The following is a 17,744-nucleotide window of genomic DNA, read 5'->3' as shown; positions in this document are numbered from 1 at the left end:
CTCGGAAGGCTGTTCCAAAATTTCACTCCTCTGATGGTTAGAAACCTTCGTCTAATTTCAAGCCTAAACTTCCCCACGGCCAGTTTATATCCATGGATAGGATGGCACACTATTCCCCAAATGACATGGTATTAAACAGTTACTGTCCACACCGTTATTCTGGGGCACCCTGAGTCTCAAATCCCCCCCTTTCCCCCCCCACACCTTTTGCCTTGGTTTATGAAACCATACCCTGATTTCAGAGGCCCTGGCAAAAGGAGGTTTAATTACAATCAGCAGGTGCAGAATGGTTGTAGAATATGGGTAGAACCTGCTTTTGGCAGGTTAAATAAAATCCCATTGGAGATCTCTACAGACCTGTCTGGATGCCAGTGTCATCCGCATTTCTGTGGCTTGCTATGCTATTCACAATCTTTGTGAAGCCAGAAGTGAGCCATTTCCCCCTGAATGGACCTGTGATAGTGATGGGTTGCTGAATCAGTACACTCAGCAGGAAAGTGTACCTACCACAGCTGGAGCTGGCTGCACCCAGGTAACAGAAGTCAGGGATGCTTTGTGCTCCCACATTATGAACTCGCATGGCTCAGTGGAAGAGGGGGAATAGTACCTGTAAAAATGTTCTTGTGAGGGGAAGAAGTCTGGGCTTGATTACCATGCAATTAAACTTATGAATGACATGAAAAAAATAATGAATTGTGGGGGGTGGTGAATCACAATATAGGCTCATATAAGGAAGGTATTGCACTGGGAATCACTGTACCTAAATGCATGAGGAATAGTGTTTGCTTAGTAATGTGTAATTGCTCCTGATACTGTTTTTAGCTTTATTATCTCAAATCATGATTGTATCATGTGATGCAATGATAGTAAACGTTCTTGATGATATTAAAGGCTTTATTTATAAATGTGTTAAAACAGTACAACAGTCATCTATTGCTAGGCAGGGCAGCCGCCAGTACAACACCCCAAAACAAGTAACAGGAGAACATTTCCAAAGAAAAATAAGGGCAGGAAACATGAGACAGACGCCCTACTGCTGCGTGTCCCCTGGTCCTACATTCTCCTTCTTTCTTTGGTTTCCATGCACTTGGCACCGAGAGAACAGGGATGAAGGTAGCCATGGGAGAGGGGTTCGCAAATGAAGGCTGCGTGGGGTTTAGTTGCCCTGCCCAGCCACTAAAGGAACTTAAATGTATGGGCCACCCCAACACTGAGTTGCCCAAGCTACTTCTGGTCTGAGGGTACATTGCAGGGGTGTGTGAGAGGCAGCAGCTGCCAATGCTCTTCCAGGCAAGTTGGAGATGGGCTCTGCAACAGTTCACTATTGAGCTCGGTCCTCCTCCCTTAGCTGCCGGTCTTGTTCCAGGAACTACACGAAAGTGCCTGCTCCCTTGCTGAAACTCTTTCTTCCAGCGGTGTGGCAAGCCTAAGCCTTTCCTCCTGCCTCTCAGGATGCTGTTGCTCCAGTCTTACATCCCTTTGCTGCTGGTACTGGACCTGCTTGTCTACCCTCTAAAGAACCTCAACTATAATTTCATCATGGAAATGCTTCTGCTTGGAATGGTCTGTGCAGGTATGTTGGGGCAGGGGTCAAGTTCTGGATATATAACAGCCAGTGGAGGTCAAGAGGGCTGAAATAGTACAAGAAACAAAGGGTTATTGTCTAAAATAGCTCAGTGGAGGAAAACAATTGATTCTTATAGAATCTCAAGGCAATAAAATGTTGCATTTCAAAACTGACCCAAAATATATTGTGAAAGGGATGCTTCAGTCCACAGAATCTCTCTGGATATATCCTGGGTAACATCAGTTACCATTGTTGCTGCACTTCTGTAAGTTTAAAATTATAAGCTTTTTCTTTTTTTATGAAAACTGAATAACTACTTGGGGGGGCGGGGAGCGAACAGAAAGTGGCCTTGCAACAAAATTCTTTCTTTCATGCCTTTCACATTTTGGAGGACATAACTGTTCTTGTGGTGCCCTATTGGCAAAGGTTGATGTTATTCCAAGCTGCTGGTGGGAAACCTGCAGTGTATACAGGAAAAGTATTCAAATGTATAGTGACTGAACAGCATATCTATGAGTGGAGTGGACTAGTCAGCTACTGGGGGGACCCTGGAAAATACACCTTTCCCCACCATGTGACTATCAATCTGGAGTTCCTACCTCAGGAAAAAAAGTTTGCAGCCATCAGCAACCAGGATTGGGTCAGAATCCATGAGGAAATTAACATAATGCTGCATTAGCTTGCATACACATGGCTTACCCTGTTATGCCTCATGCAAACACGCAGAACTCCACAGTCTTCCCACTCCCCATCCACAGCACATTTCTGGACAAAAATTCATACCTCAGTCATACTGGGGAGAAATCATTTTGTCACCCACAGACTGCCTGGACTACCTTTAACTGACATGGACTAGATTTGAAAATAGAACACAGTTTCAGAAACATAAACACACAGACACAGACACACACAAACAAACACAGAGTTCACTGTTTCCAGGCAGCTGCATAGACCATTGAATGAATACAGAGCCACAAACTTAAAGCCATTATTACTTAAAGGAAAACATGAATGACCCTAGCAAACATCTGTATAAAAAAAAGCCTTTTAAAAGCAGGTTTTTATTGTTTGCAATTCCCAGTTGCCATTTTGAACTCCACCGGGGGCGGGGGGGGCGGTGAGGGGGGGGAGAGACAGGAAAGGAGAATGGAGAGAACAAAGGGGGATGACAAGGCACTGGGATACAATCTGCCATTCACAGATACATGCTAGTAGCCAGGGCTTCTCATAACTTTTGCATTGTTTTTTAGAGTAGAAATCCCTCCCATTACTGTAATAATAAACTTTAAATGGGAGTCAAACTTACCAGGCTTAGGTGTGGCTTCTGTCTCCTCCAGGTTTGCTGCACGCTTTGCAAAAGGCTTGTTCTGTTTGGCCTCCATTGAAACCATAGAAGGCTCTCTGATGGTGTGTTTACAGCTCCATGATTAGAAGACAATAGATGGAGATATACCTATCTCATAGAACTGGAAAGGACCTTGAGAGGTCATTGAGTCCAGTCCCCTGCTTTCAGTAGCAGGACCAAGTACTGTCCCTGACAGAGAGAGGGAGGGGTGTGTGTCTGTGTGTGTGTGTGTGTGTGTGTGTGTGTGTGTGTGTGTCTGTGTCCCAGATCCCTAAATGGCCCCCTCAAGGATTGAATTTACAACCCTGGGTTTAGCAGGCCAATGCTCAAACCACTCAGATATCCCTCCCCCCTATGGAAGGGTTAATGCTGCCTCACTGAGCTGCTGCTGTATGCTGGCTTCCATTTTCAATTGAGTCAACTAAAGATTGTTGGCAGAGAGAGGATTAAGGAAATTAGCCCATGGGATTGTGGGATACTTCTGGCAGACACCCAGAACAAGAGTTAAGGGAGCCTGCAAAGCAATAGGGCTCAAACCCCGAGTCCCGGTGTGATTTGGGCTTGTTCCCTGAAGCCCTAGGTCTTAGCCCTGGGTTAGCATGATGTGTGCAGATGAAGGGGTGGGGTTAGGCTTGAGCCTGGGCTTACACTGCAGTGTAGACATACCTAAAAAGTTACAAGGAAAGGCAGTGAAAAGGGACAGACCTGAGAACACTATTCAAGCCTATCAAACTGTTTTATTGCAGCAGGGGTAATTGAGAAATGCAGACATTGTTTGAAAGAGGAAACTGTATCCATAATGCATGTTGCAACATTCTGAAGGTTCAGAAAAATTCACTTATCCCTGAATAAACATTGACATGTATTCTGGAAGACAGTTTTTAATATTAAAATTGACTTTTCTGGTTCTACTGCTGCTGACAGCCATCTTACTAACGAGTCATATTGTCTATGACATCAGCAATACAGAAGCCCAACCTAGGAAAGTAAATCAATATTCTATTTTAACGTTTTATTAACCCAAACTAGTTGCTTTTACATATAAAGATAAAAATATTACAAGGAAGAGACTGCATATTACAACTACATCTTGTAGTGACAAAAAAGGCCAGTTGCAATCTACTGCATTTATCATTCAGATAACCTAAATCTGTTATTCTCTGTCCTTTCAATCTCTTACTTGTGAAAAGTTATTTTATTTTGTTAGCAGTGAACTTAAGAACTACTAATTAAAATGCACCAAGGGTCCCCGACCCCCCAAAATAGCCTGGCACATCAACCTGTAGTACAATTTAAGGCCTCCTTTTCAAAGCATTACAAAATTAGATTTGTAACAAACACCCAGATTTACACAATATAATTAACTAGAGGTCAAAATTCTTTCTGCTGGTTGGTTCAGGAAAAAAACAAAAAAAAAAAACAGTTGTCTGAAAAAAGGTTTATTGATCCTGGAAGTAAGTACTTGGTCTCATCTGCAGAAGCATTTCATACATTAGCCTGTTTTGAGATCATTGACTTTAAATAGATCACAATTCTGATTACCATGTTGCAATTTTTCCCATTTTGATCGCAGCACCCTCTATTTCATGAGCCTCCGGAGCTCAAACAGCGATTTATACTATTTAAAGGGCTTCCAGCTTTCTAAGAAAAAGAAGCCTTAATCCACCCAGTAATTCAGGAGATCAGCTATTAAAAATCACTTTGCAACTGAAGCTTGTAATCAGAATTATGTGATTTTTGAATCTGATATATTGCAAACTGTCAGAGCTAAAATCTTATATGCCACCAGAACCCTAGCATTCCAACAGTATATACAAAACAAACAAAATTCAGGCTTAAATAGGAAAGAGTGGAAAAAAACCTAATACAAAGCAGAAGCAAGCAAAAGAATACTCTTGCAACACTAACCCCAAAGTTGCTACTTGTGAGGGATGAATTTTCGATGTTGTTGTCATTGGCAAGATCACAGACACAGAATTTGTTGACTGCTATAAGTCTGAACCCATTAGAGGTATCTGGATCTCTCTCTGGATTAATGCCACTACCAAATACAAAACTTGCCAAGGCATGATAGTGTGCCAATAGGACCACAGCATGTACCAATTCAGGAAGAGACCAATTATTTTCTCCAGTCTTGACAAGTTTCTGAAATGAGAACAAAATAGAGAGTAAATATATGAGCTCTAGAGACCAACATAGAAAGTGTATGAGAATGTATATGGATGGGATGGCTCTGACTCCCTGCCTCCAAAAATAATTTTTCTTTCATCCCAAACCACCCCATCCTAATAAAGGCGCATATGCGGTCCTATTTTCTACTCTGAATTATTCGTGTTAATTCCAATTTTGGGGTGGGGAGGTGGAAACAAACATTTTTCTGATAGGAATAGTCATACAATTATTTAATATCCTAATATCTTCAGAATTTCTACTAAATATGTAGATTTCTCATTTAATAATGAAATTATAAAACAAAAATATAAAGCCTAAGTAGATATTTGCATATTATTTACCACTTTTCATTAATAAAATTATACTGCTAATCTAGATACATTTTGATGGGTACCTGAATATGTTCTTTTGTGATCAGCCAGGGTCGGTGTGCAAGAAGTTTGTTTATTTCATTCAAATTTTTCAGTCTTTGTGGGATATATTCCAAACCATTCAACCATTCTGCAATCCCTCCAGTCTTCAGAAACTCATCAACATGCATATTTACTAGGTAGGAACACTGATGTCTGGCAGCAGCCTAAAGTAGTTAAAACAATCAGGAAGAGGTATTACAAGGGCAGCAGATTTAGATATGTCTATGTAACACCAACAGACCCCAGTCAGCGGCACGCAGGATCGAACCTGGGACCTCTGGAGCTAAATGCAGAAGCCTCTACTGCAAGAGCTGAAAGCCACATGGCCATTAGTTAAAGCTGTAGGGCAGACTCGTTAATCTCTCTCTAAGTGGTCTCGGTGGCACTAGATGGGACAGAACACCACACTCAGGAGGTGTGTGGGTTACATCTACACTGCAAACACACCACACAGCAGCAAGTCTCAGAGTCTGGGGTCCTGTCTACAGGTACAGTTCTGCAGCTATGCCGCTGTAGCACTTTAGTGAAGACACTACTATGCCGACAGGAGAGCTTCTCTTGTCGGCACAGTTAATCCACCTTCGCGAGAGGCGGTAGCTATGTTGACAGGAGAGCTTCTACATAGTGCTGTCTACATTGGGGGTTAGGTCGGTATAACTACATCGCTCAGGGGTGTGGATTTTTCAAACCCCTGAGCGACTTAGTTATACCAATGTATGTTTGTAGTGTAGACCCGGCCTAAGTGAACTGACTCTGGCTTGCAGAGCTTGCACCATAGGAAGAAAGGAAGCCAAGTTGTTAAAGCAGGTCTATTTATAAACAAGGTTTGGGGTTTTTTTTGGGAGGGGCATTAAGGAGACAGGGAGGAAAATGTGTGTTAATATAAGGATTCTTGGTACATACCATTATAGCAATGTAGTGCCTATAAGGCAAAGGAAGGGGCCCATCCATACGCAACATATAGAACTGGCTGCGGAGGAAAGACTCCAAGTACTGAGTATGTAAACTCATGACCTGTGTGATGTTGTCCAGGCGACCAGATGTTGAGTATTCTTCCACAAGAAGGTTAGTACGTTCATTCAAACCATTTGCTTGCATAACCTTAAGAGCAAAGTAGACAATCTAAAACAGATAAACTAAGATAGACCCCCCACACACACACTCAAGTAACCCCAGATACCTACATAATTCAATTGTGCATGCAAATCCCAACTTCTGTGGACTTTGGGATGTTTGTGCATATATAAGTACGGAAAATGCTTAACAAAATTAAAGAATAAGAAATCTAAAGAAGCTGTACGCTCAATATGTTACTTTGACATGTTTCCATAAAAATGGAGCGCAGTTTTCCACAAATCCTTCTAAAGGTCATATTCTCAGCTGGTGAAAGTCAGCATAGCTTCACTGACGTCAACGTATCTATGCTGACATACCAGCTGAGAATTCAGCCCCAAAACGTTAACCCAACTCCTCCCCGTATTAGCTTTGAAGTATGTAACTAAACCAGAGAAGTGGTCTGTCTGCCGCTTACCAGTTTTATGTTTGTATAATTAGAGAGATCAAATGCTAGTTTTTTTAAAAGCTCACAACATTATTTAAATACAGGAATTTAATGCTTTCTTTAAACTTTTCTTTACTAACCATTCCAGCCAACCCTGACCTTGGGCTACAAGATGAAATCATGTGGTAGAACGGTAGCTCTTGAAATGCAAGCCTTAACAAAAAAACATTAGCAGCTATTAGCCAGTGTTTTATCACCAAAGAACAACCATTCTAAACATGTTCATCTGTGGGAAAAAAAAGTTGCAAGAAAGGGACTAGAATACCAAGAGTTATTCTTTAACTCCCTATAATAGAACATTAGGGTAGCTAGTTTATCATTACTAATACCATGACCTTCTTTTCCACTCCAACTGGTTTACTAGGAATTAAAAGATAAAATCCCTGCAACTATCGAACATAGCTCGGCTGTTGTTGAATTTTTGATTCCGTGACTACATCACAAACTAACACAAAAATCTTGAACTGGCAAAGAGAAAAATGTTTCTCGACAAATCAAGTTTTATTCTTAAGGAATAAAATATACACACATCCCAATATGAACAAGTTACTGCACCTTCTCTTTTTACCTTAAGGTTTCCTTGTTTTAGCTTGTAGAATCAGAAGGCAGAGGTGGAAGAGAGTCTTTTCAGTCATCTAGTTAACTAGTCCCATCACCTTTCCATGAAGAATTGTTCCCTGCAACACCTCTTTTTGTGCTTCGTACCAAGCAACGGGCCTTCCACCATTCTTCCTGGGAGGCTGTTCTGACCATCAGAAACTTTCCGTTGTTTTTCAGACTAACTGTCTACATAGAAACGCTACAGTGGCAGAGCTGCAATGCTGTAGGGTAGACACTTATTACAAGCGATGGAAAAGGTTCTTCCAAAGCTGTAGGAAATTCCACCTCTCCAAGAGGCAGCAGATAGGCAGATAGATAGCAGAAGAATGCTTCTGTCAACGCAGTGCTGTCTACGCTGAGGCTTAGATCAGCTTAATTATGCGTGTGAATTTTTCACACCTCTGAGCAATGTTGGTAGGTTGACATAAGTTTTAAGTCAGGGACCAGGCCTAAATCTGTTCTTAATTTTATCCCATTAGTCCTTGTTATACCCCTATACACCACGCTAATAATTCCTCTCACTCCTTGGTGATTACACCCTTCAACTATTTATAGAAGTATGTCCCAGTTAGTAGTCTCTTAGGAAAACTATGCATATTGGTCTCAATCTTTTCTTGTATGTTTCTTCCTCAAGTTCTGATCATCTTTGCCAGTTTTCTCTACACTTCCTACAGCTCGTCAGCATCTTTCTTGTAAGGAAGTACTCCGAACAGAAAACTGATTCACGTGCAGTTACATTTTTCTGTAGAGAGAGAGGACTTGTCATGTATTGTTGTGCCTTGCATAGACAGCTACAGAACTACACTCTGTTTGAGCATTGCTGCTTCTCTGGATTATCTCCACAATAAGTGGTTTTGGATAATTTCCCCCTAGATATATCAGCTTGCATTTTCCAGGCTGACTTCGTATTTTTTGACTGTGTATCTAGTTCAACAAGTATTACTCTTCTGCTCTAACAGGTATCTGTACTACTTTGCAAATTAGTAACATCTGTGGATTCAATAAAAGGCCCTTTCAGATTTCTATAGTACCTTTACACTTTGCATTACCTTTTTCTTCACTCCTTCTGTTTTCAATCTATTCCACACTGCTCTTACCAAAGTCCGTTTTATTTAATTTCTCAAGCTTTGAGATGTACCATGTTTCATTAAATTACACTTGATATAATTGTATCCCTTCATCTAATATATTGATAACTATCACAAAAACAAAGTCAAGCCAGCCTAGCAATTTTAGTCTTTATAACACTGCTTATTGTTTAGAGTTCTAATATCGTACAGAAGTTTAGTGATTTGTTTGAATATTTGTTCCACTATTTCCTTAGCAATAGAAGCCAAGCTTATGGGATAGTAATTGCAGAATTATACTCCTTTCTGAAGGCTAAGACCTGGTCTACACTAGGAATTTACAATGGTATAGCTGCATAGCTATACTGACCTAACCCTGGTGTAGACAGTGGTAGGTCAACAGAAGAATTCTTCCATTGACCTAGCTACTGCCTCTCAGGGAGGTGGATTACCTATGCTGACAGGAGACGTTAGTAGTCTCTACACTGAAGAGTTACAACAGTGCCGCTGTACATTTTAGACATACCATATAAAAGAAGTTAGGGTATCCCAGGACCCTTCCTGTCACGCCGGACTTTAACTGATACAGTAAGCTCAGAGAATTCTCTCAAAACCTACATGTTCAGATTCAAAATATTCACTTTCTGCTTTTTATCTGTCTTTATGGCGTTTTCCATGCTTTCCAGCTGTCCAAACTTCATTGTTCTCATTACAGGCTTGCTTTTAAGATCAGCTTCTCAGATCCCTGTGTGATATCAGTGCAAGCCTTTTCACTCCCCTTTGCAACTTTGGCTAGCAGTAACTCAGTCTGGTTGCCTTGATCTTTTCTCTGCAAGCCACAATTTAACCTGTATCCTTGTTTGCTTCTTCCCCTACCTCTCCATTTCCAGTGCATGTTTTAAGATTTCTTTTTTGTTTTTTGAGATTCAAATATCTGAGCAGGATTTCATGAGATGTAGTCTTTATAATGCTCCTTATTGCTCATGGGTCTAATAAATTATAGCCCTGGAAATTCATATTTTGGCACACACTATTAGACATGATTCCTAAACATAGCTATTAGAAATGACCCCTAAAACGGAAGGCATATTCCCACTTATTAGTGTAGCCTGCTGGATTAAGTAAAAGAATAGAATTCTGTGATTTATTATCCATTGCTTATCCCAAGCCTAGGTGGCTCATGTTACTGGGAACATTCAGTACAAAATTTAAAAATTGCAGTATAGTTCATTTGATTATTGGACTGTCCCACAACAGCAAAACTAACCAACTATATCCCACTGTGGACCACCAAAGACCCTAACTTGATGGACATTCAGCTCAGACTCCTATAAACCAAATGCCCACTAAAAAGACGGATATTGCAGCATGCCTAGAAATTAACAAATCTGAGTTCTGGCAGACTACAGGATGGGGAGCAAGTTCCAGAGCCCAAGACCCCTCACAAGTCAGAAGCACTCTCCCTTTTAAAGTGCCTTTGCTGATCTTAACTGTGGCAATACTGCTTGGGAAGAGCATTATCTCAGGAACCGTACCATCAAACCATTTAGGGTTTATAGATTTAAAATGTACACAATACCATTAAAGGGCTCTAAAAGGCTCAAAACATAGTTAATACACACACATCTTTCCCTGATAAAAATCAATCCGGGGCTCATTCCCATATTTTTCTCTAATCCCCACAGACAGTATTTTGTGAATAATCAATACTTGTATCATCCTGAGTAATGGGTGGGGATCCTGCAATTTCTTTTCCTTCTGCCTAGGACTGGAGAGCTATTCCAAGAAACACTACAGCCCTGCCTTTCCTTTATTTTGTTTTAACTTTTACATCCTTTATTATTCTAATTGCCTGGCTTTAACAGCTACTAGCGCTTTTAAGAAAAAAAGAAGCAGGACTTGCCTTTACAATGTGCTTTCCTGTAAAGATTTGACTCCTAGACAGAGAACTATGCATGCAAGTTTTACATATACAGTAGCAAGCTTCATGTATACGGCAGCAATCTGCAATCAAGGCTTAAACATTTAAATTACTCACTCAGCCAATCTGAGTTTGCACCTTTGAACTATACATTTTATTACGGACATAGTTGTGTTCTACAAAATTAATCACACTTTCACTTTTGTGAAAATTGAAAGTCAGATCCTGCTCAGATTACTATACATTAATACTGCAGTACTGCCTAACGACTACAGCAAGGCATGGCCCCACTGTGCTAGGTATTGTATAAATAATAAATGAGTCCTTCTCCTAAAAAGTTTACAATGTGTTTGCAGGTCCCGCAGATTTAATGAGCGTTGCATGTCTGCATCTGAAGACAGAAGTTAGTCTACAAGTCAATGGGTGCTACCTGAAGATAAGGAGCAAATTTTGACTTTTACTACTGAGGGCCAGATTCTGATGCTCAAACTAAATGGTCCTTTAGTCCACAAATAACTGCACTGGACTCTCAATGGGACTCCACATGGACTAAGGTACTGGCCAATCGATGTAGAATGCCTGAATCTGGCCCTGAATATTTTTGTTATGCAGTTACTACTTATGCAGAGTAGTTTTAGTTTGCAAACTTACTTCTTTCTCTGGTATAAAGGCACTTGGTCCTCTTGTTAATGGCTGAGAGACTCGGATTCTTTTTTCCTGCAAAGGAACGTCACATGCTTTTATTAGCATTAGCAAGGATAACATATTAACTTACTTTATCTTACAAGATTAGATGCTGAAGGCCTTGACTTAGTTATCTTTAAAAGACTGTCTGCATGTTTTACAACTCGTTAACAGATGAGGCTAACATGCCATATCAGTTGGATTGATTTAGCAGTCCTTTACGTTGCTTGCTAATAGACTGCACAAAGTTTGGCCAATGACAGGACATTTAAAACAAAAACAAAAACCCACACTCAGAACTCTAACCTTGACTACTTTACATATCTATACAAGAACATGTGGCAATAGTGCTCAAACTTTTGACACAATACTTCAGAGCAACCAAACTGCCAGAATAGAGAGAAATACTGAACTCAAAGGAAATTCTTGCATGATACTAGACAGAAGATTGACGAGGCTGCACATGGGAGATGGTTCTCAACTCCATTTCCCTCAACATTGAATTTAATTATATAATGTTTGCTAAGGGCTTTGAAGATTATAAATGCTCTGGAAGTGGCAAGTATTCTTACGAAAAAAGCTATTACCCACACATACAGCAACTAGAGTGATTTAAGAACTTGTACTAGAAAAGCTATGCCTCCACTCTTTGAGGAAGAGATGACCTAATTGAGCTGTATCCAATTCCGAAGAGAAGAGGATACAAGGCCTACAAGGCACACTAAAGCTAAGGAAGAGCCAGGCACCAAAAAGAATTAGTGTCAAGTTTCTTTGTGCAAAATGTATTTACTACATACAGTAATAGGCAGTGTATTTCCCTCCCGCAAGAAAAGAACTGAACTAAGTTTTAAAGAAAATGTGGGTCTCAATCCAGCTTTCACTGACTTACATGGTAGTCTTTCCACTGATTTTAACAGGAGCTTGATCAAGTCCAAGATGGGTACGACCAAATGCTAACACAGTAAGAGATGAGTGAACTACATGGTCATCATCCACTCCTGTAACTTTCTGCACTCCTATTACTATGTGTCAATAAAGTGCCTGGGATTCTGTGTGCACATGTTACAATAGTACATCCCATTGACTGAAATTCACTAGCAGCTTAATTTTCATAAGAATGAATGAGTTGATTTATTGGTTCAATAATAATAATCAACTAATAGCCCCCCTAAATCACTAACCTTGGGAAAACAGTTTTAGCCTGTTAAATCAGTTCATATATACAAGGTGATGAAGATTTGCATGCGATTGCATAACTATGAACTATTGTATGCCTTGCAAACAGCCATGAAGTTCTGAAATAAACAGATGCTCTGCATCAAAATGTGTAGACAAGTTTCATTGCCAGATGCCAACCAAGTTTGAATGCTGGGAGAAAAATAAATAAGTCAGTCAGTCTTTGGTCTACAGATCTGCATTATTCCTTCCACCTCAAGTAAAATGAGAAAAGATGCTTTCCAACAGCAGCATAAATACCTTGTCCTAAGACTTGTGCACCCCCTCAAAGTTACTGTTTATCAAATGGCTCATATCCATTCAACTACTTTCCTTCCAAAAGCATTAGTTCTTATCCTCCCAGGTACATGATTGTTGATTTCAAAAGATATGTAATTACCCATTATTAGTGGTTGCTTTTAAGAAATTGACCATCCGCACCAGTACCAGATTTGCACTCAAAATATTTTGTTCACCTCACAATCAAGTTTCAGATGCACTCAACAATGCCATCAGAGAGGTGTTTGAGAAATACACTAATTTTGTAAATGAATTATGTGCACCATTTTGAGATTAGTTTAAACACTAGTCTTTGCAACAGACTGCTGCATAGGGAAGTAAAAACCCTAGAGGTTCATATTATTGTTACATTTCTGGGGGGGGGAAAATCCCACCTATCTTGATTTTTCAGACGATCAGAAATAATGTCAGTGCAAATTATTCAGGAAAAGTTAAACCAAGAGCTTGATGATTTAGGGATTACATGGGAGTTATGTTCATTACTTTGGCAGAGAAGTGACAATAGCTGAGGAAATGCTGTCACCCCTTCTGAAATAATCTGAGCTATTCACGTGAAAGCCAGTTGCAGGGAGACAGTTTAACAATTTACACCCAGTAAATTGCAGTAAAGTCCCAGGATAATTTACGATACTTATCAACCAAATTTGTTAATCCTGTGGAAAACAGAAGGGGTAAATACTTTATTTGTTTAATGGGACGTGGGCACATGCAAGTTGTTTTATTGTATTTTCTTACCTATTTAACTTTGAGAACTGAGCACTGAAATACCCTTACGTAGAAAGTATGGAAATTTTTGATAATGAAAACAAACGTTTCCTAAAGTAACTACTAATTCCACAGTTAGAATTGTATTTGATTTGTTCTGTTTTGAAGTTATTTTAAAATCTTAATTTTGGGATAATCTTCATTTCAGAGGGGATAATTGGGATGGGGTAGCTCTCTGGGGTCAGAGGATTAGTGATAATTCAAGCTTCTATTGGCAAGTAGGCTAATGCCTCCTAAAGGTTTGCCATGGGTCAGAGGATGAGCATAGTCCCTATAAAAAGTGCTCTAAATGGTCAGAGTAATACCACCTAGGTGACAACCACACTCCTGCCATTTGCTTTCTCATGGCAGAGGTGTTCCAAACAGGGAGTGAGGATGTGAAAGCTGAGTACCTGGTGCCTTAAAACCAGGCTGCTCAGTAGCCCTTTTGCCATGACAGGAGAAGGAAAACTCTCTCAAGATGGGAGATAAGTTTTTAGAGTCTGGGATAGCGTCAATACTTTTATGGAGCCCTGGAGAGACAAGTGGAAATTGCAATACACTTCTGAGAACCAATTGGCTGGTGTAATACCCCATGAAAGGAAGGGCAGCATATTTACTATAAACTAGCTTTGAGGATCCATCATTTTTCGCATGGCAGGCTCTACATGCTCCCCTTAAAAAATTGTGACCAAATGTCACACTGGTTAAGTTGTATACTAAAACTAAATGCTAAACCATGTGACTCCAGACACAGCACACGTATGTCTATACGTGTGTATACAACAAACCTTGGATTAACTGTACATATAAACATGTTCATGAACGTTGCATCTTCCATTGAAACACACCTAGTGAAAGCAGCTTACCCGACAGAAATAAAGCTATTGGAGCAGAATCCTGGCAGGCTGATCAATTTAGCAACCTAAAGTGAGTTACCAAGTCCCAGCAAAGGGAGCCAGAAACTACATGGAAGCTAGCAACTCTATAAAGAATGAGTTTCAAATAGAAAAAAAAAGCATCTGAAAAGCTCTCCACCCTCCAAAAAGCTTTTGCAATATAGGATTAACAGCTGAATTTTAGTTGCTATTAAGTGCTTAGTTACCTAACTAACATCCATCCTGCTTCAAAAGATTTTCAACTACAGACAAATTGAGAAATAAAAATACTAAAATTCTAGTTTGTAAGTCATCAAAATGGCTTCACATTAAACTGGGTATTTCCTGTGTTTCTTTGGAGTCTTCCTCCCCCATAACATGGCAAAAGCTACAGAAAAATCTGAATTCTCAGTTTGCCAATATCAGGGATGTGGCAATATGTATTAGGCTGTGCAAAAGAATCTGGAGACAAATTACAAGGAGAACTAGTCAAATAATTTTAGCCTGAGATGCCTTTTAAAAAAAAAAACAAAAAAAAAAAAAACAGAAAGTACAGTTTTCTCAATCTAAACTTGAGAGGCTATGTTGATTTTGACAAAAATTTTCTATGGAAAAAAGTCAAAACATTTTGTTTTGACATTATTTTGATTCAATGTCTACACATTAAATAGGTTTATATTTATACATTGATTATGTATACATTTAGTATAATAAGTATCAAAAGACAAAATGAAATATTTTAATAGTCCCAAACAAACAAAAAAAAGATCTGGGAATTTTTGTTTTTACAGGAAGTTTCAGCATTTCATTTGGAATTGGAATGAAAAAATTTAGAAGTAAAATTCCAGTTCCTGACCAGCTCTAAATACGAACAATGAACTCTATTTCAATCTCAAATTGATGAAATAACAGAGGAGTTTGGACCATAAGAATTTTCCCTAGCTTATTAATAGCAGAGACAGCTATCTACTAACCAGCTCATCAATAATCCCTCTAATTAGAAACCAAGGATATCACTAGGTTGCTCTTACACCGTATTATGATGACTGGAAAGATCTTGTAGCCTTCCCAATATAATTCCAGGCAGTCGTGCACTATACATCAGTAGCGGAGATTTCAAAATTCTTAATCTCATCAATTTGCATCCTAGAAAATAGTTTACAGCCTAGCTCATCTTCATGAAGACAAAATCTTTGGTGAACAATAATTGTGTCTGATATAAACAAATGAAAGATAGCCTGTTTGGTTCTTTGTAAGCAGTGTAGTTGTAGCTGTGTCAGTCCCAAGATATTTGAGAAACAAGGTGGTTGAGGTAGTCATTAACATCCTGAACACAAGTAACCATAGAAAACTGTTCAGTCACTGGCAATTGGATACATAAGCACCACGCTACATAGCAGGGTAAAAACAAAACCAAATATCATCATACGGTTAGAAATAGATGACTTTTTGGTTTGGATTTTCCACTCCACAACCATCTCAGGGTCTCATTATATGGAGACCTGCATCTCTCTCCCCCCACCCCAGGGGAGATGGCTCTTCAAAGTGTTTCTTTAGGTTGCTTAGCCATTTGGGGTTTCTAGCTTACCTATGAACCAGGCATTATTCACACACTTCCTTCACAGGCAGAAGCATCCAGCTTGTTGTCGATTATCAGTAGTAAAAAGGGAGAAGGATAGAAAAATAGGTGTCATGGAGACAGAGGTAAGTCACAGCTGACATTTATCTTGTCAGACCTTTCGCACATTGGATTTTTGAGTAAAGGATACAGCAATCAAAAACCCCGCTCGTTCAAAGTTAGTGCTCATTAAGAGATCAATAGCTCAGGACTGCCAAGGTCAGCTTCCTTTTCCTAGGCTTATCCTCCTCAGAAAAACATAGCTGCTTATAGAAAACCATGATCAAGGCCTTCCAATATATGCTGATCTGATACTGTACATAACATGGGCATAGAACAGTGAAATTACACACTGGACCATACGAATATTTGCTACTGCATCTTTCCTTGGGAACCAGGCTCCATGGAGTCAAAGATTAGCTCCGCCTCCTTCAGAGAGGCATGCAATGGTGAGCATTCTGAGTATGTTCAAGAGGCTCCTGCAGCCTTAAAAGGGGAGCCTGTGTAACTTAATCTCCCTCTCCCCACATTGTTTTGACTAGGGAGGGAGGATTCATGCTACAGACTGTACTCAAAGGACAGCTTCCATGATGCAAGATTTTAAGTAACCGACTGCTGCATCAGTAACATTAATATAGGACTTAAAACTACATTTATGTTGAGTTCTTAATTGGAGATTGAACTGGTAAAGAGGAATTCCTGGGTTCTAATCCTAGTTCTGACATTAGCTGTGGGGGGCTTCAGCAAGTACTTATGTTACTTCCCTTCTATAAAACAGGGGTAATCACTAGCAGGATTTTTTAGGAAGAGTACTTAAGAGTTTTAGAGCACTTAATCATTATGTATTAAGGTATAAAATAGTTTCATTCTGCAGGTTACACCACATGATCAGAGGTTCCTTCATGCTTGCTAAATAATCTAGCGTGCACATTGCCAAAACTAGATCCAAAGACTGTCCGGCATGTAGTTTCAAAATTTATTTTTAGTAACTACAACAGGGAGGGTGTCTGCTGTCAGATGCCAAGTGTTGAGTAGACAGTGAAGTATGGCAACTGTTTCCAACTATTGTATTGACCAGACTGACAAAGTAAAGGGGGACAGGGTGGCAGGAGGCCCAGCATCATTCTGAAGCTGTATACTGTCCAAGGGATCTCAAGTTTAACCCAGTTGGACTCTCAAGAGGTCAAACACTACAGCTCTGCCATTTTTGGGGGGGGGGGGAATTATACTTTAGTGCTAATAGAATAGCTAGTATTATTGGCCCCAGTTAAAACCCCAATAGCATGAATTAACTTCTACACTTCTATTATTCTTGCTATCAGATGCTAGGGCTGTGTCTATACTACAAGCGCTACAGCAGCAAAGCTGCAGGCATGCCACTGTAGTGCTAAAGTATAGGCTCTTCCTACATCAATGAATGCTAATTTTTCTGTTGATGTAGGTAATCCTCCTCCCTGAGTGGCGGTAGTTAGATTGACAGAAGAATTCTTCCATTGACCTAGCCACATCTATGCCAGGGGTTAGGTTGGCCTAACTATGACACTCTGGGATAAAAAATTCACACCCCTGAATGGCGCAGCTACGTTAATCTAAATTTTAAAATATTGACCACTCCAAATATTTCCCAATTCTTTGCTCTTAGATCCTGACAGCACCAAT

At 39.8% G+C, this 17,744-nt stretch overlaps 1 protein-coding gene across 2 annotated transcripts in view; it reads right to left on the bottom strand.

Annotated features, from left to right (window-relative positions):
• The window catches only part of SESN3 (sestrin 3), a 74,595-nt gene that overhangs the window by 24,066 nt on the left and 32,785 nt on the right, over positions 1 to 17,744 (bottom strand). Inside the window, exons 2-5 of one of the 2 annotated variants that reach the window (XM_065410997.1) lie at positions 11,298 to 11,363; positions 6,401 to 6,598; positions 5,479 to 5,661; positions 4,821 to 5,057 (exon numbers count right to left, since the gene is read on the bottom strand). In XM_065410997.1, the coding sequence (XP_065267069.1) occupies positions 4,821 to 5,057; positions 5,479 to 5,661; positions 6,401 to 6,598; positions 11,298 to 11,363 (684 nt within the window). Of the gene's footprint in view, positions 1 to 4,820; positions 5,058 to 5,478; positions 5,662 to 6,400; positions 6,599 to 11,297; positions 11,364 to 17,744 lie in introns of those variants that run through there. The other variant, XM_065411004.1, reaches the window with a different exon arrangement.

The sequence above is a fragment of the Emys orbicularis genome, chromosome 1, assembly GCF_028017835.1.
Source record: "Emys orbicularis isolate rEmyOrb1 chromosome 1, rEmyOrb1.hap1, whole genome shotgun sequence".
NCBI lineage: Eukaryota > Metazoa > Chordata > Testudines > Emydidae > Emys > Emys orbicularis.
This window is presented reverse-complemented; position numbering and strand designations above follow the sequence as displayed.